At 39.3% G+C, this 20,632-nt stretch overlaps 2 protein-coding genes across 3 annotated transcripts; both read left to right on the forward strand.

Annotated features, from left to right (window-relative positions):
- Window positions 1–1,780: 1,780 nt before the first annotated feature.
- On the forward strand, window positions 1,781–8,361 carry gal3st1a (galactose-3-O-sulfotransferase 1a). The gene is made up of 3 exons (XM_014988324.2): window positions 1,781–2,289; window positions 4,801–4,951; window positions 6,107–8,361. Exons 2-3 carry the CDS (start codon window positions 4,824–4,826, stop codon window positions 7,254–7,256), a joined length of 1,278 nt encoding a protein of 425 aa, XP_014843810.1. The 5' UTR covers window positions 1,781–2,289; window positions 4,801–4,823; the 3' UTR covers window positions 7,257–8,361.
- A 2,151-nt stretch (window positions 8,362–10,512) lies between these two features.
- lztr1 (leucine zipper like post translational regulator 1) lies at window positions 10,513–19,085 on the forward strand. Of its 2 annotated transcripts, none has more exons than XM_014968344.2 (19): window positions 10,513–11,112; window positions 11,205–11,267; window positions 11,347–11,403; window positions 12,081–12,160; window positions 12,246–12,354; window positions 12,625–12,708; window positions 12,795–12,852; window positions 12,955–13,094; window positions 13,183–13,384; window positions 13,712–13,822; window positions 13,926–14,018; window positions 14,128–14,223; window positions 14,914–15,103; window positions 15,188–15,357; window positions 15,581–15,864; window positions 16,214–16,363; window positions 17,459–17,564; window positions 17,680–17,760; window positions 18,212–19,085. In XM_014968344.2, the coding sequence occupies exons 1-19, from the start codon at window positions 10,961–10,963 to the stop codon at window positions 18,326–18,328; spliced, it is 2,343 nt and encodes a 780-aa protein (XP_014823830.1). In that variant the 5' UTR covers window positions 10,513–10,960; the 3' UTR covers window positions 18,329–19,085. The 2 variants fall into 2 exon arrangements, with proteins under 2 accessions (XP_014823830.1, XP_014823831.1); XM_014968345.2 differs by having other exon boundaries at window positions 14,917–15,103.
- Window positions 19,086–20,632: the final 1,547 nt, after the last annotated feature.

Here is a 20,632-nt window from a genome sequence, read left to right on the forward strand (position 1 = left end):
GCGGTGGGCGTCGATGACGAATAGGGATCAGGCCTTCCACCCTCTGATGAGCAGCTCTGATCTTGAGGGCAGTGGGCTCGCCCATCACACTCCACTCTCCCCAGCTTCCTAACGCTGCTTACACCCAGCTCCGCATTCCACGCATGCCCACCCTGCTCGAGTCTCGACCTGACACTTGGTGGGGGCGCCTGAAGGCAGAGGCATTGAACAAACCCAGCAGTGTTGTGCTCCGGCTTGACGAATGTGGGACGGGCAGCACAGATCGAGTCTGTCTTCTACAGATCCCAGCTTCGGTAAACGGGGGATGGAGTCAGGGTGTACTGCACTGGGCGAGGCATTGTGGCAGCATATTGCTGCATCCTGCCACGCAGAGCCAAACAGACTCGTCAGCCGCAGTGGAATGCTCATTTTATATCCTCTACTGAAATACTACTGTCTTACATAAGAAATAATTAGGAACAGCATTTCCACAAACGTGGCCTATGCCTTTTGCACATCACAGATAACACCTTGCCCTTTGAAAGAAGGAAAATATGAAAGGAGGTATATCTTTCCCTGTTCTTTGTAAAATGAGTTCCAGCTCTTTTACCTGCGGAGTGACTGTAATTATCAAATTTCAGGTCTTGTCCCAGACTCTCAATTAGACTTAATTCTGGGCTTTGGCAGCAGGAGTGAATGCAGCAAGTCAATGACTCGATTCAGTCTGCTGGGCTTCCTTAGACAGAAACTTTTAAAGTCCTTTGAATAACTAAGTGATATTGTTTGGTAAATTGGAATAAATGTGTGATTGAACTGAATTTTTCGTAAAGTGCCTTGAGACGACATGTATATCTGACACTATATAAATAAACTGGGCCGTCAGACCATTCGAATACATAAATACGTGTTGATCCAAACCATCCTTTTGTAGCTCTGGCTGTATGATTTGAGTAATTATCACTCTCTGCTTCCAGGTAAACCTAGCTATTGATCCGTCGCTCAGGATTGCTCTGCAGTTACCTCCATCTACCTTCAGCTCCGACCAGCTTTCCTCTTCCGACTGTATGATGCTGCTGCCGCCACCATGTTCCAGTGTGTGGATGGTGCATTCAGGGTAATGTGCAGTGCTAGGTTTCCAAACACTTTCAGTTTTACCTTACCAGAGCTGTGTTTATGTTGACATTAAATTACAAATACATGGATTCTAGTGTGTTGAAGGCACGAGAAGGCAATTGGTCATACTGAATTTTAATTAGGGTACACAGAGTAAGAGGGGGATAAAGACATATGTACAATGCAATTTTCTGATTTTCAAATTGTGAATTTTATTTCTTTTTTTAAATGTATGTTTTTCCTTTCATTTCACAGTTATTTTTGGTCTGTAATACCATACAATCTAAAAATACTGTGATGTTTTTAAAATGCGAAGCAGTTCATGGGACATGAAAACTCCTATCAGCTAAAATATTTCAGGACGGTATTGACTTCCTAACGGGATTAAACAGCAGGCACTTGCAGTTGCAGGTAGGATTCCAGCTTCTAAACCTTACTGACATTACGAAAAGGGAAGTGTTTGTTCGTGTAATTTGTTGTTCCTGTTGTGCAAAATGTAGAAGCCGTACTGTGTTTATTCATCCTAACACATGCAGAGCTCCAGCTTGCTAAATAAGCATTTCAGACAATAGACAGTGCAGTTTTGATCAGCTGGAACAATTAGCGCCTTTGTTCTTTGGATTTCTGCATTTGTCCTTTTTATGCCTTTTTCCACCCCTCCTGTCAGCATGCAGCTCAGACTTCAGTGTCCACACTCAATGGCCCTCTGTGTGCGGACACAGAATAGGGACTATATACGGCCTCTCTCCTCCCTCTCCTTCTCCTGCTCTCCCTCTCTGCCCTCCTTCTTTTTTTTTTCATGCTCACCGACTTGTTCATGTCCCCTGACAGAGACACTTTGACGTCACAGGTGGCTACATGAGCCTCCCTGCTGTGCTTTATTCAGCAGGATCAGTTTTGGAATTGAAAGTGAAGGGAGGAGGCAGCACAGGTCGGAGGCATCAGGTGTGCACGCAGAGTGACGGGGGAGAAAGAGGAGAGGAGGAACAGCAAATAGATGAATGGGAGCTGCGGCGTGTGATGAGACGATCCCAGGAGTCAGAATGAGCGTGCTAAGATCAGACACATGAGGAGCCTCAATAAGGAGACTGACTTCCACGAATCATCTGGAGATGGATGGACAACATGGTGGTGTAGGACGACTTTGAAGAATGCTCTGTCTTGTGCACTTGTTTCTCATTGGGTAAATGCATGAAGGTAAGAAGTTCCTCTCCTATGTTCTGAGATATATGTTCTAAATGGATTTTTGTTTAAAAGCTGAGGTTTTGTGTAATTTGTAAAAAGACTGCAATGTTCCTGATAATTTACAGCCTTTTCATGTAATTGCACAGAAAATGGATGTGATTTCTTAAAGAAATGTTGATCTTAGCCTCCTTTTATTTGTGTACACCTAGGCATACTAGACAAATCTCTATTTAACAACATTTAATTTCCCTTTGGGATTAAGAAAATATTTTTGAATTTGAATTTTGAATGTGAATTTTTGAATTGAATTTTATTGTTTTGAAATATTAATGTTTATATTTCTTAAAATACTTTAAAAAAAACAGAAGTAGGTAATTTCTGGGGACTTTTTAAAAAAACAGACCCAATGTAGTACTAAATGTGAATGAACAGCATATTTTTACTTTATAATTATCTTTGTTGCCTTGTCAGAAATGCTTCAAACTTGGAATCACTCACTGGTTATCCACTGGGTTAGATCGGTAGAGTAGTTATAACTCTGGACAAAGTTTCTCACTTTATAGACACACATGGTTTAAACCCGGATCTAGATTAAATCTAAACATAGATTTTAACCTGCATTGCTTGAATAACAACTAAAAGAGAAATAAATAATTTCTGCCAGTTTGAACATCATCAACTTTTAACAATGGTACGGTAAGTTACATGGTAAGCATGGCAGCAACAGTTTTACTTTAAAACTAGCTGATTTCCAAAAGAGAAGAAAATTATTTATGCCGAGAATGTTCTGTAGTTCTTAGTTAAGTCAAAAACCCAGATTTTTTATTTTTTATTTTTATTTGAGTTCAAAAGAACACCATTATGAAGACTGACAGTAATTTCCCCCCCATTATTAAGAAATTCTCCAGGGAAGAAAAACTTCTCAACAATTTACACAAACTACAATGAATTCAAATTAATTAATTTCAATTTTAAAAATACTTTATTGATCCTAAAGGGAAATTAAATGTTATAGTAAATCATATTATTCACTGTTCTTTAAAAGAGTTGTTGTAGAGTCGGATGGCCGAGGACAGGAAGGATCTCTTGTAGCAGTCTGTACAGCTAATTTGAAGGATACTCTGTTTTGTGCATAATTTTCTAGATATTATGTTAAATGCTTCTTTGATTTGAAGAGAAAATATTGTTACTCGTTATCAGACAACCACATTTTTAGGATCTAGGTGTATGTATGAAATGTTTATTAAACTTGTGATGTGGCACTTTGATAAACAAGTTCCCCAGAGTCAGCTGTGACAGAGCATCATTTCATTTTCCACCGCAGTAAATAACTGGCCTAAATTATTTTATTTAGTCATAATGTTACCATAATAGGTTTCAAAATTCCCTTCACCTTGATGAAATAAAAGAGAAATTGCAATTCAGCGTCAGTATTTGCTTTTAACACATTAACCAAACCATCTTCAGTAGGGATTTATTTTGTGATACATCCAGGAAAACATCTAAACAGTAGCTACACCTTTGTTAAAGCATAAAATCGAAACATAAAAGACTAACTCATTCTGGTACAAGGGTTTTTAATATAAAACAAAGAGAATAAAGTCTGGAAATAAACCCCTCCCATGTCTACAGTGTATTCCCCATGTTATGGCTCTGTGTCGAGCTAGCATCGGGTCAGCTAAAGTTGTAAATCTTCAGGCGTGCTCTACTGAGTCAGCAGGTAGCTCATCTTACCTCAGTCTGCAGGAGAGAGCATATATCATTTTCCACAGTAGTGCATTATTTATTATTTAATAGGGAACACAAGGCTCTACACTTTAGGTCACAAGCACCATAATTTTATGTTTTTTTTGCTAACCACTCAGTTAAAACCTCCAGCCAGTGTCACCTCATATAATTTGACTCCCAACATCATCAGCAGAAAGATGCCTGGTTATGTGAAACTGACAGAGTTCCTGCTTGAGCCCCACAAAGGCAGATATATGGAAATGTAAATTGGAAGTTCATGTCCCAGATGTCGGCTCATGTTCGCCTGCAGCTTCAGTTACGATCCGTGGCGATACTCCAGTCAACAACAAGATAATTGTGTGCAGAGCTGCTATTTGCAACGTGAATGATTTGTTGCTTTTTATCATTCCTCTATTAGACTTATTTCTAAACCATAACCAGCCGCTCAGTCAAGTTTCTAAAAGCTAGAAACGTATTGTTCTCTTTGTCGCTGCTATTACAATGCAATTTTCTTTTTCCAGGTCGGTCATGTTTCTGTCTCGGGACGATCCGAAACCAGAGAACCGAGATTGCAATCTATGTGGAGTCACTTTCTAATTAAATCCCTGGGGAATGATCTGAGTTAATTATTTAAAGCGTCGTCATTGTGTTCTCTGGCCTTATCGGCTATTAGCAGTAACCACTTAACAAACAGTAGTGACGAGTTTGAAGTCCAAGCTTTTTGCAACACGAGAATATAATAAAACAGATTTATTAGGTTATGAAAATGACAAAACTGCATTCTGCCTCTTTAAGGTAGACTTTGAACCTGCTGGACCATGGCTGGCAAGCAAGGGAGACAATGGAGGTCCATGTGCAAAGGCCTCATCCTGGGAACACTTCTAACCAGCTGCATGATCCTGCTTTACTGTCTCCCCATCCAACAAGCCCACTTCAACCCACCTGAGTAAGACTTGCAGTGCTTCAGTCTCGTAGTTTTTAAGAAAACATCGTCTAAAATCAAAACCATTTTCCTGCAACACTCAAGATGGTGTGTAAAATGATGTGTGACATATTTAACTACAGTCCAGGGAGCTGAGCACTCCCTCACTGTTTCCTGAATTTTATTGTCCTCTCATTTTATTCATTGTCCACAAAATAATCTTGACTATTTTCATATAAATCATCAAGGTTTAATAAGTTTAAAATGGATCTGTAAAGAGTATTTTACATAGATTCTAAATCAATTTATGTTTACAATATATATTTTGGCAGTAGAGTGAACTTTTCCCACATATTACCATGTTACAACCTTGTAATCGAATCTATGTTGTCTATATTCAGTTTGAAAGACTTGCACAAAAAGAGCCATATAATTGTGAAGTGGAAGAAAATGAGATCTTCATTGTTAAGTATGCTAGTATTTGTATTTATGCTGTTACATCTAAATGAAATCCGCTGCAACCGGTTGTCGCCTAAAAAGCGTCACCTGTAGTTTGATTTTAGTATATAACTGCAGTCTGTGAAGGTCTCAGAGGTTTGTAGGAGAACATTAGAGAACAAATATCATCACTGAGCAAAAAAAAAAAAAAAATAACATCAGATATGTCAGGGATAAATTTGTGGAAAAGTTCAAAGCAGATTTGAACTTTTCTGCTGTTCAATTCTCTAAAAAGGAGAAATATTTGAAGGAAACGTGTTTAAGGTTGCCAATGATTTGAGACTTGGATGGAGATTTACCTTCCAGAAGAAAACATTGTGTAAAATGTTTTACACAATGTTGGGCTTCGGATCAGCCCAGTCAATCGCCGTTATTAGCAGATCAGAATAACGATCCTACACCTGACAGGAGTTTAAATAATAGTCAGCATCAATGTTTTAATCCCAGTCTGACTGAGTTTGAGCTCTTTTAAAAGGATTTCAGCCTCTTTGGACTGGTAGAGACATAATACATTACCACAGCTATTTTATATTGATAACCATATTGGTCAGTCACATAATATGAATTACATTGAAGCTTTTGTTTCAAATGCATCAAAATATCTAAAGATTCAGTGGGTATGCTTAGTTACTTTTTCCAAATATCTCCTCCTTTCAGCCTTTTCTTGTTTTCTATCTGCAGGATCCCAGTGCCGTACTCCTGTGCCCATCGTCCGTCCCATCTTCACCCTAAAACATCCACCAACATGTCCCAAAAAAACTCCAGCCAGTCATGCTCTCCTAAAGTGGACATAATGTTCATGAAGACGCACAAAACGGCCAGCAGCACTTTCCTCAACATCCTGTTCCGTTTTGGAGAGAAACACCATCTTCAGTTTGCCTTTCCCAACAGCAGGAACGACTTCTTTTATCCGTCCCTTTTCCAGCGTTCCCAGGTCAAAGACTACAAACCTGGAATGTGCTTCAACATCATCTGTAATCACATGCGGTTCAATGCTCCAGAAGTGGCTAAACTACTTCCTTTAGACACATCCTACATCACCATTCTGAGAGACCCGGCAGAACTGTTTGAGTCATCGTTCCACTATTTTGGCCGGGTAGTGCCTTTTACCTGGACCATACCGGGTGACGACAAGCTGACGGAGTTCCTGCTTGACCCCCACAGCTACTTTGACCCAGAGGGCTTTAATTCCTTCTACCTCAAGAACCTGCTGTTCTTTGACTTTGGACTTGACAACACTCTGGAGCTGGAGAATCCACAGGTAGACGAGGGAATCAGATTCATCTCGGAGCGCTTCCATCTGGTCATGTTGGTGGAACACTTTGAGGAATCGCTGATCCTGCTCAAAGATGCTCTATGCTGGGAGTTGGATGACTTGCTCTTCTTCAAGCTCAATGCCCGCAAGGGATCCACTGTGTCTAAACTTACCCCTGAGCTGAGGGCCAGGGCTCTTGAGTGGAATGCCATTGACTGGAAACTATACCAGCACTTCAACCAGACATTTTGGAAGAAGGTAGATGCCTACGGACGGCTGCGTATGGCCAAAGACGTGGCAGAACTCAGGAAAAGAAACAAAGAGATGGCATCGATCTGCATTGAGGGAGGCCAGGCAGTGGAAGCCGGCAGCATCCAGGAGACGGACATGCAGCCGTGGCAGCCAATAGGAGAGAAGTCTATCATGGGCTATAACCTAAAGAAGGATGTGAACAAAACACATCGGAAGTTGTGTCGTAAGATGTTGATGCCAGAGATTCAGTACCTGACAGAACTGGGGGTGAACCTGTGGATCACCAAGCTGTGGGGCCGCGTTCGAAGCATCCTCAACTGGTGACACAGCTTCTGAGCATGAAGCCACATCACCAATTAAAAGAAAAAGAGAAGTATATCAGAGTACAGTTGGCAGATGTCACAGTCTACACCGAACACACTCTGTAAGAACACCAAAAACTTTGCAGCGTTTGAAACACTGAAAGGGAGTGGATACGTTCACAACGAACTGAGTAGCCTCTGATGAAATCATAATTGTTGCCATACCGACTAAATCTTTAAAGGAACATGGAAAGAATGGTTTATAATATTAACTTATAAATATCAAACTCTCCTTCTTGATGAAAATGTTGAACTTGGATGAAAGGATTCTGAATGAAGGGCAAAAATATGGCGTGAAAACAATGAATGTACAAGTATTAAATCTGACTCTGCTGCATTTAAAAGGTAAAACTGGCCAAACATTAAACATAAAAAAAATCTAACAAAAACATTCTTACAAAAATATCAGGAACATTATAAGAGATGAATAACATCTTACTGTAGAAATAGCCCTCTGCGAAGCTACAAAATTTGATTAAGTTGTAATTAATATGTATAAATATTGTGGTTATCTTTCAGAGTAGCACTTGAAAGGCCTAAAAATAGGGTAATTATATAATTCATAGTATTAAAAACAGATCAAATGCTTGTTATTATGATATCTATTGAATAATATGAAGAAAATTATCAAATGAACCAAAAAGGAAGTAAAGCTTTATGCAATCAAAACAAGATTTTTTTTAATGTATTTAATGGTATTTGTTAAGACCATATTTGTTAAGAAGCTACATTTTGCTCCTCGAGGGTCTTTTCTCTTTCTAATGTCTGAAGGTTAGGCCTAAGCAGCATGTTCTTCTATAAGTTGTGTTGGCAGGACTTTTAGCTGAACGATTATATCAGTGTGTTATAAATTGTGAGAAGTAAATATAAAATTTCTCTTCTGTGCTTTGATGGTGAATAACAGTGTTAAACATGATCGGCATCGCTGATTGTATGCAGCCTTGCTGTCGTGACCTGCAGTGGCAGAAGGAAATCAATAGGGAAAAGTTATTATATTATTTTTATTACTCTGCAACATCGCATGTTTCTCCATTTGCATTCATTTAATGATAAATCATCTGTTTCTATGTCTGTTGTTTTTTTTTCTTGTTTCAGTACTTTTTAAGAGATTTATTTGTTCACTGATTTATCTGCTACCTATTGGTTTCCGTACGATCCCTCATTGACACAAACAATATATCATTATAATTTTACTGTTACTTAGTTAAAAGGTAACATTTTCTATGTTCAAACCAAAACAAAGTAACTTAAAGCTTAAAGTTTCTTCAGATGTTATTTTTCCTTCTTTACTATATTATATGATGCAGAATAACTCTAACAACGGGTGTAAATACTAATAACTGGTTTGTCGTTAGTATCAAATCTGACAACAAACCAGTTTGTCCTTGCAATTAAATAACAAGAAAAATTACAAACTAGACGTTAAGCATAAGAGTTGCAGGTAATCCAGATAAATACATACACACACAAACTTTTTTTCTTCCTCTCAGTCTGACATTAAATTAGATTAAACTTTTTCTGTTTTTGGTAGTGGCAATTAGCTGATTATATCCTATATATTTACAGATTTCATTGTTCCACAATTGTGAAAGAGCGTTTTTAGAGATGTGGATGAATTGAAGAAGAAGATGACACTTTGTGGACCGCCTGCCGTCTGCACTCTGCTACTCCTCCTCATTCAGGCATTTAACCTGAACCTGCGTCTCTGCAGAACATCCTCAACATTGTGCAACAGTAGAATAATTTGAGTAGTTTGTATGCCTTTCATTTTGACCCCAATATTCTCCTGTTTATCATGGTTTGGGAGGTAATTTATTTTTATTTGATTTATTTATTTTGAATTGGTAGGTCAATATTTTTAGATAGTTTCATTTTGTCTGTTGTTTTGGCATGAGTCTGCCCAGAAGCTACACCCAGCCCCTTCTGAGCATTTATGTCTGAAAAGAAAAGTAACGTCCCGTGAACAAATTATTGTAAAATGGTAAATTTGTTTTGTGGCTGCTTGATGTCTGATGAGGATGAATGAACGTATAAATACATAAATATACTTCATTAATCCCAGAGGGAAATTCACATTTCAGTACAGCCTGTCCAAGACAGGTGAAACTGCAGTCCATCACCCAGAGGACAGGTGCTCCCTTCTTGTTGTCGCTTGGCCACACCTAGACATAAAATGAATAGAAGATTTGCTTAGGGTGGAGCTGACAGATAAGTTGTGTGGTTTATCCTGTCTTGTGGCCCATATCTAAACCACTACCACTGGTTCTAATGCCATCCTGGGCAATATCCTATATGATCCATATAAAAATCTGCCACTACTTATGATCACGTGGCTTGTTTTTACAGCACATTCTATTGTAAGATACAGAAAAACCTTTAGAACCTAATAAGGGCAGACCCAATTATCACATCTCTGAAAAATCAACAAAATCAAAGCTAATTACCTTTTTGGACCATGTCTTTGATATGACTTTTCAAAAAAAAATAAAAAAATAAAAACAGACCAGTCACATATAATTCTGTTTGAGAAGATTAAAACATAAACATTGGATATTCAGTTCAATTCAATTGCATTTATATATTATGCCTAAAATAACTTGTGTTAGGTGAACATCAATTTTGGCATATTTAAGGTAAGATCAAAAGAGCTGTCTGAGGCCTTCACCAAGAAGGTTGTAGTAGCTTATTGCTCTGCTAGAGTACTTAAAGGGGTCCAAGAAAAATTTGAAATCAGCCATCCGATTGTAGAAAAACAGTCTGCAAATGGAGGACATGGAGAACAACTGCCTACATACCCAGATCTGGCCATGCATGTAAGTTTGCCCTGCACTGCAAGATGCATTAGTCTTCAAAATCCTAAAATGTTTACAGTCTCTTCCCATTGTTGAAATTTTTGTGAGAATTTTTTTTTCTTTTACAAGTTTTAGAAACTCAAAATGTGTTTCAATGAACAAATCCTCTTAAAGTAACCTACAGGGAACTGTAAAACCACTTCCTCACTGAATGGAACACAAATGGAACACAAATGTGTTAGGGGAGCAAATGACAAAACTTTTTTGCCCCTACTGTTCATGCTTTTCCTAACAAATGATGCCCCCAGAGCAAGGATTCACATCGAGCACATATAAAAAGCGCGATGAAATACACTCTATTCCAGGCGGTGGCGGTAATGCACCGAAACGTTGTTTGCCAGTCGCCATTAAATAAAAAGAAGTGCAAGTTGCTTCTCTTCAACAGGAAGTGACGCCATCACCGGACGTGAAGGGGGCGTGTTGTGATAATCCTGTTATTTTGCTAGTTTCTGTCTCGAATACCTCGCAACTATCTATATCTATCGCAGTTTTTGGTTGATGGGGAAGATATTTTAGCGAAATGCTTGCAGAAACTTGCTAACATTTAGAACAGTTTGTGTTCTAAATGTTAGCTTAGCCGAACAACGCTAGCTAGCTAGCAGAGTATATTGTACGAACTACCAGTGCCATCTTTTTTAAAAAAAAAACTTCTTTAAACATTTTTGCCCCTCTTTTGGGAAACTTTATACGCTTTTACAAATTTTAATAGCTCTATTAGCGGCAGGCTGCCATTAATGATGTCGTTAACAGAGGACATCTTTACGGATGAGTTGCCCTGAGAACTGATCCTCTGTCAGATGAGTTGCTAGCAAAAATGTCCTGCAAATCAACCAAAGTGGCGCCCAGTGTTGATTTCGACCACAGCTGCTCGGATAGCGTGGAGTACTTGACCCTCAACTTTGGCCCATTTGAGACAGTACACCGCTGGAGAAGACTCCCTCCATGTGATGAGTTTGTGGGAGCAAGGTAACCTTCTGCCAATCATCCTCACAGATCATGAGTCATTTCTTTTCCTTTAATCCTGTGTTCACCCCGAGTTTCTATTTGCCTTTACACAGACGCAGTAAGCACACTGTTGTGGCGTACAGGGATGCCATATATGTGTTTGGAGGAGACAATGGGTGAGTTTTAGAGTGACAGGCGATGTTTCATACTTTATGCACAACATCCAGAGTGTTTCAACTCTGCGCCTCCCAACAGGAAAAACATGCTGAATGATTTACTTCGCTTTGATGTCAAGGACTGCTCTTGGTGTCGGTAAGCCTGCTGCATCTGTATCAGAAACCTCCTTATATAAAGTACCTTGCAAAAATATTAATATTCCTTGAACTTTTTCACATTTTGTCATTTTATAATCACAAACTTGAATAGTTTTCTTATGTGACAGATCAATTAAATTTGATCTCTGTCTGTGTGTCATGGGTTGATGACCTGCTAGAAGATAAACCTTAACCTTAGTTCTGATTATTTGGTTGATGTCTGAATAAAGGCTTCCCAATAGCATGATACGGCCACCATGTTTCAACCTTGGGTTGATGTGTTCATGGTGATGTGCAGTGTTAATTTTCCACCACAAATGACTGTCTGCTGTGTTCTTGGTCTTTATAACACACAGGTGGACTGACTCTATTTATTGATTCAATGACTTATGAGGAGAAATAATTGCTCTGAATTTTACATAATTAAATGACATAAAAACACATCGTGCTTTGTTAGCATGCTCCACCTTCTAAACTACTAGGTAATCATTTTAAAACAATCTACACGTCTCTTTCAACACAGATATGTGCACTGCTTTGCTTTGATCTGTCATATAACATACATTAAAGTTTGTGGTTGTAATATGATCAAAACGTGTAAGGGGAATGAAACCTTCCACAAGACCTTGTGCCTTCAACATGTGGTCTGACACCAGGCCTCAATGTGTCTCGCAGAGCTTTCACCACTGGAACTCCACCAGCTCCAAGATACCACCACTCAGCAGTGGTCTATGGCAGCAGCATGTTTGTCTTTGGTAACTTCTTTTTAATTTTAAAAATATGTAATATAATATTTTGGAGTCCTCTAATGATCTACTTTTGTGTCCTGTCGCATTTCAGGGGGCTACACAGGAGACATTTATTCAAATTCAAACTTGAAAAACAAAAACGACCTTTTTGAGTACAAGTTTGCCACAGGACAGTGGACCGAGTGGAAGGTGGAGGGAAGGTAAACATTATTTGTTGTATATGTTACGGACTAGATTATTCAAGAAAAATCTCATTATGTGAATGTTTTTTGTATTGATGTTTGAATTTATTAGTTTTTGCGTGAGTGATATTTGTCAAAAGTCATCATCCAAAAGTGTTATGTAGTGCTTGAAGGAAGTTAAATTATTCTTAATTAGCTTGTATTGCCTTACAGTTAAACTATTTTATTCTTTATAGGGTTACAGTACACACTGCTCTTTATCTGTGTATTCTGTGACTCTGTGTTCAGCTTGCCAGTTGCCAGATCTGCGCATGGCGCCACAGTGTACAATGATAAGTTATGGATTTTTGCTGGATACGATGGGAACGCCAGGTTTGATTTTTATACCATTATTCCGATCTCACTCTCGCGCTGATGTGCTGAATTATAATTCAGTGATGTTTGCTTTTTGTGTGCAGGCTGAATGACATGTGGACAATCAGTCTGCAGGACCGAGAACACGCATGCTGGGAAGAGGTCTGTTCAATTCTTCTCATTTTTAAAATAAATAACCGCAAATAAAACATGTAGAAATGATATTTATCTTCATCTGCTTTCCTTTGACTTTGTGTCCACCAGATTGACCAGAGTGGGGAGATTCCTCCTTCCTGCTGTAACTTCCCTGTCGCTGTATGCCAAGATAAGATGTTTGTGTTCTCCGGGCAGAGTGGAGCCAAAATCACCAATAATCTGTTTCAGTTCGAGTTCAAAGGCCACATGTGAGTTTTTTTATTTTATTCTTTGAAAACAAAGCTCAAACATCAATGCGTCACATCTCTATAAAGTAACCGACATCCTTGTTCTCAGGTGGACGCGTATCCCAACAGAGCATTTACTGCGGGGCTCCCCTCCTCCTCCTCAGAGGCGCTACGGACACACTATGGTCGCCTTTGACCGCCACCTGTATGTGTTTGGAGGGGCTGCTGACAACACTCTGCCCAATGAGCTGCACTGTTATGATGTGGACTCTCAGACCTGGGAGGTGATTCACCCCAGTCAAGACAGTGAGGTATGAGTCCGGGTAATCCAGAACATTTATGAGTTTGGAAAAACCTTTGTATTTCCCAACTTAATTTGCTTCTCCCTTGCCTAAGTAAAGGTATTATTCCTTCCTTCCCTCCATCCATCCTTTTTTTTGTTCCTCCTTTATTTTCACATTTGTTTGTGTCCTCTTTTTTCTCTTTGTTCCTTTTTGTAGAACCCATCGTTATCAGAATAGCATACACATTCACTGAATTTACAATTAAGGAACTCCACAGATTTTTTTTTTTTTTTTTTTTTTTTGCGTTCCTGAAGTTGTCTTTCACTGGAGTTGAATTTCTCTTTTCTCTCTCAGATGCCCAGTGGGAGACTTTTCCATGCTGCTGCTGTGATTCAAGATGCCATGTACATTTTTGGAGGTACTGTGGACAACAACGTACGCAGTGGGGAGATGTACAGATTCCAGGTAAGTGGACATGGTTGCTGGAATAGTCTGAAACTTGCACTTATATTTTATCGTTTACTTGCAAAGTCGATAACGGGCAGCTTCATAAATGCTCGTCTTGCAGTTCTCAAGCTACCCAAAGTGTACCCTTCACGAGGATTATGGCAAACTGTGGGAGAACCGTCAGTTCTGTGATGTGGAGTTCATTTTGGGAGAGGTGTGTGAGGCTGAAGTGATTCTTCCAAACTCATGAGTGAAATTAAATCTTGGCTTCCCTGCAGTCCAACGTTTTTCAATGGTTTGTCTTTTTGTTGTTGTGTTCACAGAGAGAAGAGAGAGTCTTGGGGCACATAGCCATAGTTACTGCAAGGTGTCAGTGGCTGCGGAAGAAAATACTGCAGGCCCGAGACAGGCAGCGACAGGTCAGGGTCACAAACATCACCGTGTTTCAGGAAATCGGTTTAAATCACAAAGCGGGCTAAAATCTAGCTTTTTTTTATTGCAATTCAGATACAAAATGGCTGTGAATTGTAGTTAAGGTCCAATGGCAAGCTGTTAGTGGGACAATTGTTTGTCATGCTCTCCACAAATGCAAGATGAAAAGAAGAAAGACATTATATAAAAACGTAAGACGTCCAGCATGCTGTTGAAAATCTGTGACCAGAATTTAAATTTGTTTGCTGAAACTCCTTCCAGTCTCACTTGAGTTCGAGCTGTTCTACAGGGAGGAACGGACGAAATTCTTTAAAGAAAGCTTCTTTAAAGCGATACGTTTTTGGTTTGTAAAATGCGCTCTGGGAATCCACCAAAGTGCTCCATGTTAACGATGATCCACTTATGTCTGTCCATTTTAACTGTGTATTTCCCTGTACCAACTTTTACAAGTAAACAGGATGGTTACTCTTTGGTGCATATGAAGCTGTGAAGTGATTTTCTTTCTCCTAACTACTCCTAGCTATGATGACATTTAGTTAGCCTTTCTGTACAGAATAGTTACAGCAACAAGCGTATGAAGCACTAGTTTGAACAACTCATATTTAAGCAATAAATTGTGTTATTCATATGTTGGGGAGCTGAAATGCTGAACAAATGTTGCATAACTTGTTGTTCAGCAGAGGACCAAACGTGAGAGCAGTGAGGAAAGTGAGGGAGCAGCTGGAGGCCCAAGAGATGTCCCAGCAGGCAATAAACCATCGGGCACCCAGCCCCTGCTGGAGGTATCCATCAGGGAAGCAGAAGCTCAGCCTTTCGAAGTCCTAATGCAGTTTCTCTATACCGACAAGATTCAGTACCCTCGCCGAGGTACAGCTAACCTTTCCCTGCTTAGAAAGTAAATCTAGCAATGTGCTTCTAAGAGTATTTATATATTCCTGTATTTACACACAGGTCATGTCCAGGACGTTCTCCTCATAATGGACGTGTACAAACTCGCTCTAAGTTTTAAGCTTTCACGGCTGGAGCAGCTTTGTGTGCAGTACATCGAGGCGTCTGTGGATCTGCAGAATGTTCTGAGTGTTTGTGAGAACGCCAACAAGCTGCAGCTGGACCAGCTCAAGGTACAGCCCAGATTAAACAACAAAAACCTTAAAATATAAATCACTCTTCTAGTGACCTCTAGTGGTTGTAGTTCAGTGGAGCTTTAACTTGACTTTTTTCAGTTTCACGCCAACAAACCAGTCTCTTTATTTTGTTCATGTTAGTCTTTATTATGAGAAAAGCAAGGAAAATTTAACTTTTTACCCTAATTAAAAAACAAACAAACAATCTTCCCTTCTCCAGGAGCACTGTCTCAACTTCGTAGTGAAGGAATCCCACTTTAATCAGGTGATCATGACCAAAGAGTTTGAGCATCTTTCCACCCCACTGATAGTGGAGATAGTGCGGCGGAAGCAGCAGCCTCCCCCCAGAGTGTATTCAGACCAGCCGGTGGACATCGGGACGTCTCTGGTGCAGGACATGAAGGCCTGCCTGGAGGGAGGAGGACTGGAGTTCTGCGACATTATCCTGCTGTTAGACGGACATCCTCGACCTGCACACAAAGCCATACTTGCAGCTCGATCCAGGTAGTTCGAACTCTAATTATCTGTGACTAGACCAACATGTTGGCAGTTCTCTTACCCGTGGAACCTTTTATTTTATCGCATATTATGTAATTGGACCTAGCAAGAGTACTTTGTAAATGTAAAGTGGAAGGAAAATACGCATGATTTATAGAAAAGAAATTGAGTTGCCAGTTAAAGATGCACAATTTATGAATCATGTAACCAGAATCTGTGATCGTTTTGCACACTTATTGGTTGAAATTAAATGGATTTACTTCTGCACTCTGACTAGGCCATTGCAGCTCCGACTGTGTTCTACTGTGTTGACTGTCATTGTTTTCCAGACTGACATCTTGTATTGATATTCCAGTTACTTTGAGGCGATGTTCCGCTCCTTCATGCCAGAAGACGGCCAGGTGAACATTTCCATCGGTGAGATGGTCCCAAGCAAGCAGGCGTTTGAATCCATGCTGCGCTACATTTACTACGGCGACGTCAACATGCCTCCAGAAGATTCTCTGTATCCTTCTCAGACTCTAGAAAATGGCATTTAATTAAATGAGATGGATATTTAGCTAAAAACATTTTCATATTTTCAAATTGAAGCTTTCTATAGTCTATCCTATCTCTAAAAATACAATGGCCTACATCCTGCAGAAAGTCTTCCACAAAATTTATTTAAACTGTTTATTACAGCTGATTGGTAATGTTTTTCTTTAGCTTATGTTTAGCTGGACAGAAAATAAGCTGGTGGCATAAATGTAGAATCGGACAATAGTTATGATAGGAATCTGCATATAGGAGGAAATCAAAATACAGGATCCTGAAATCCTAGTTACATAAACAGCAACCCTGGTTTGAAATGGGCAACTAATGAGTCCCACTATTCTCACAGAGCTTTTGGAAGATGAAGACAGTAATCAAAACAAAATAGGTGCACATCAGACAAAGGTTTAGATAAGATTTTTCTTCTGGCATTTAAAGCTATTCCTTCTCCACTCGGAGCTGTACTTTATCGAGGGCTTTGTTTTTAAAAACAATCGGGGGTGTCTTACTATCGGGGAAACACGGTAGGTCAGTCAAACTTTATTAACAAACCAGCGTTCTGACAACTATCCCAGCATGCACCGCGCGCTTCTTCTTCTTCTACGGGCGAAAATGAAGTCGGCGGCTGCTTACCGTAGTTGCTAGACCTGTTGTGGCTTGTCGGCTTTTGGGGAAATTGAAGGTTTTTAGGTGCGCCTTATAGTGCGGAAAAGATGGTATTCCACAGATTCACGCCTCCAGCTAAAGCAAAGAAATTCATCTTTTTGAACCTAAAATGTCATCTGAGGTTGTAAATAGATTATTTCTTTTTTTCAAACCATATGTGCAGGCAGTAAATTATGTTTTGGGCAGTTTGTAATGTTTTAAATGTCTTCTAACCAAATGTCATGTATTTTAACAGTTTTGTGGTCATTTCTCACACTTACATGTAGTAAGCCATTCAAGGACATTAAAAAGGGGAATCTTCGGATCCTGAGTTTCACATTTTTCACTAATGTGGCTATATCTGCAGTTCTTTTCAAACATCTCATCTGTTTTGAGCGTTTTTCCCTTGACCGTTGGTAACCAGTTATCTGTTTGCTGCTCCGTATTACTACGGCTTCTCCAACAACAGGCTCCAGGCTTACTGTAAGCAGAACCTGGAGATGAATGTGACCGTGGAGAATGTCCTGCAGGTATTTATATTTTTCACCCTTGGGTATCTGTGACCTAATTGGGAAAACACAATCTCTCTCTTGCTGAATAAAGAACTTCTTCTCTCACTTCTCGTGCTTGGCGGCCCCTCTGCAGATCCTGGAAGCGGCAGACAAGACGCAGGCTCTGGACATGAAGAAGCACTGCCTCCACATTATTGTCCACCAGTTCATCAAGGTGGGTGGGCTCGTATCCGAAGCCTTGGGGGTGTGCTGCCCACTCGGTGCAGCTGAGCTAACCCTCTAGTATCGCCGTCTTTGTGGGGAAACTGACACGTTTGACCTCTTAGCGGAACACGCTCCGTTTTCTGAGTAGAGAGGAGACTGTTTACAGCTGGGCCGGCTGTGTAAGCACCTCATCAAAGAGCAGCGGGGCGTCGCAGTGGCACTCTGATTATTGTTTGTTATCTAACGAAACAGCGAAACACTCAATTTTCACTTTCCTTCACTGGAGTGTTAGCTCTGTTGCTTGTGTTTCCGTTCTGCTTCTTTTTCTTTTTTTCTCGCTGTTGCGTTTTTTTTTTTTTTATGCATGTGAAATCAACGGCTTCTTATCACCCATTTTTGTCTCTCATTGTCTTAATTTTTGAAACATTTTTTCATATTTGCTTTGTTCTCCCCTCCCAAAGGTATCCAAGCTCCCCAACCTGCGGTCTCTCAGCCAGCTGCTGTTGTTGGACATCATTGAGTCTCTAGCTACGCACATATCAGACAAACAGTGTGCTGAAATGGGCTCTGACATTTAGGATAACTCAGAAGAGCTATTTACTTCTAAGAAGCCATACATCTCCTACTTATCTACTTCTATTCATTCCTGCTGCACTGGAATCCATTTTATTTTATTTATGTTTTAGGGGTTTTTTTTTGTTTTTTTTCCGCCCCTGCATGTCTGACTCCTGTACGATAAATGCCTTTTATCTACGCTGCATTTTGTGTCTCGCTGTATTTGAGGCAGCAGTGAAATCAAAGAAACCAGAATGTGGCTTAGAAATAAATGTTAAATACTGTTAAAAAAAAAAAAAACTTTTTACATACTTTGTCATTTATTTTGTAAACAAACTTTTTGCAAGCTTGTCCTCTGCTCCGTATTTATCAGGTGTTTTTAAAACCCATATGCATTTTGCTGTTCATGATTGTGACAGTATATGCAAAAAGTGTTTCAGGATCGTTTACTTTGTCCACATGCAGTTTAGACACCATCCGTCTCGGTTCTTCAGTTTGCTTTATTCTCAGCTGTGATCAAACCTGTAATATGTGATGTAAGGAATCAGTCATTATATATACAAAGTATTAGGATGTGTACTATTTGTTTCATTATGTCTGTCTAGTTATGATGTTACCAGTACTAACCAAAAAAAATCACTATTCACTTTAAAAGGAACCATGTAATAGTGACCGTTACGTTACTGTTGCAAAACGTATGTCCATGTAGGATTCATGTGATGAAAGCCTTAATAAACTGCATCATAAATCAGTCATGTTCTGTGCAGACTGGATATGAGACACATGGTTTTGTTTTTGACTTTTACTTTCTTCCATTTAAACCTTTAAAGCGCTTTCAAACTCAACTTTGCCTTGGTTTACATATCTAAAATGCTTTTACTTGTTTTTCACAGACAGACAGGATTTGGTTGAATATTTGCTTTTGCTCACCAGCTTGAATTTTCTGCTGTTCATGTTTTCAATAACTAAATAAATATTAGAATTTAGTTCAGCCAGCCGGGTTGGTAATTAACCCATTAATAAAATATAAATATCCTAAACTCAACTCTAAGTGAACGTGAGTGTAACTGGGATCTAGTTGGAATATTGATTTTAAATCTGTTTATACAAGTGGATGAGTTGACGTCTGTTGTGCTATTGATTCTGCTGACCACTTTAATATCTGCAATACCTTGCAGATATTAGTTTTTTAAACAAGCAGTTGTATAGTTTGCAAATTGCCTCATTGGCCAAAACCAGGCAATTGAAGTTTTTGGTTCAACCTTGGACTTTTTGCAAATCTTTAAATGTGCTTCCTAAAGGTTCAGTTCTTGCCTAATCGTTGTTTTCTTTATATATAAAACACGTAGAACATTTCACCTGCATATCACCGACACTTTACTCCTCGTCACTTGTTCTCACAAAGGCTTTGAAACACCTCCAACATGCCTTTGAGAAAGTGAGGGAGCATTTCTTTACCCTCATCTCGTTAATGCAGAGAAATCATTAATGATGATTTGTCTTTTAAGGAACATGTTGATTCTCCCAACAAAAAGAATACACATTTTATTAGAAACAAGTCTTCCTTTTCTCTTTATGTAAAATATAAACTGTTTAAATCAGCCTTCTGCCTACGACTGAGCATCAACAAATACTGATATTGATGTTTCTGCTGATTGACTTTGCATCTTGGATTGACAGTTGTCTTTTTCAGGTTGGGAGAACTCCTCCCAGAGATCTTCAGTCAAACTGAAAACTCAGGACTCTGCGAAGGCCATTTCAAAAATGTTAAAATTAATTAGAAGTCTACTGGTCAAATTAAAACTGCTACCTTAAGCTCACACCTACCACACATATGAATGAGTCTGAGCTTTTGAAAGAAACTTTAATCTGATCTGCAAAACTTAGTTTCCCTTAATAAAGTTGAAGGCGAGGTGAAAACTCTAGGGTCTAGCAAAAATACATTTTATGCAACTTTCTACTCTGTTTTATGGTCACACTGATTCTAACCAGAAAGCTATCATCTCAATGGAATGAACCTGGTTAAATAGAAGGAAAAAATCGTTTTATTGGTAAAATAAAGATTGAAATGAATTAGATACTTTTTGTGGGCGCAAGAAATCTAGCATTTCACAAATGCAAATCAAAACTGGGGGGACTAAAAAAACTAATAACAGATTAAAAAAAAAGTTCACTGGATTTTAGGCAGTCAGAGGTAAAATTGAGAGAGAACTGGAGCTTCTAACACTTTGAATGGTCCAGTGGAGGGAACACAAAGTGCTTTTCACAGTCTGGTCACTTGAGACACTTGGCAAATAAAGTGCTCCCGTTTTGGTTTCTTTAGTATG

Source organism: Poecilia mexicana, unplaced genomic scaffold (genome assembly GCF_051168715.1).
Source record: "Poecilia mexicana isolate PSO_F unplaced genomic scaffold, ASM5116871v1 scaffold_9, whole genome shotgun sequence".
NCBI lineage: Eukaryota > Metazoa > Chordata > Actinopteri > Cyprinodontiformes > Poeciliidae > Poecilia > Poecilia mexicana.

Excerpts from the sequence above, each read along its gene's own strand:
- lztr1 (XM_014968344.2), top strand. The coding sequence starts at position 10,961 with ATGTCCTGCAAATCAACCAAAGTGGCGCCCAGTGTTGATTTCGACCAC. Across the intron at positions 15,104-15,187 it reads GATTCAGTACCCTCGCCGAG|GTCATGTCCAGGACGTTCTC; the intron begins GTACAGCTAACC and ends ATTTACACACAG. Across the intron at positions 17,565-17,679 it reads CCGTGGAGAATGTCCTGCAG|ATCCTGGAAGCGGCAGACAA; the intron begins GTATTTATATTT and ends GCCCCTCTGCAG.
- gal3st1a (XM_014988324.2), top strand. The coding sequence starts at position 4,824 with ATGGCTGGCAAGCAAGGGAGACAATGGAGGTCCATGTGCAAAGGCCTC. Across the intron at positions 4,952-6,106 it reads GCCCACTTCAACCCACCTGA|GATCCCAGTGCCGTACTCCT; the intron begins GTAAGACTTGCA and ends TTCTATCTGCAG.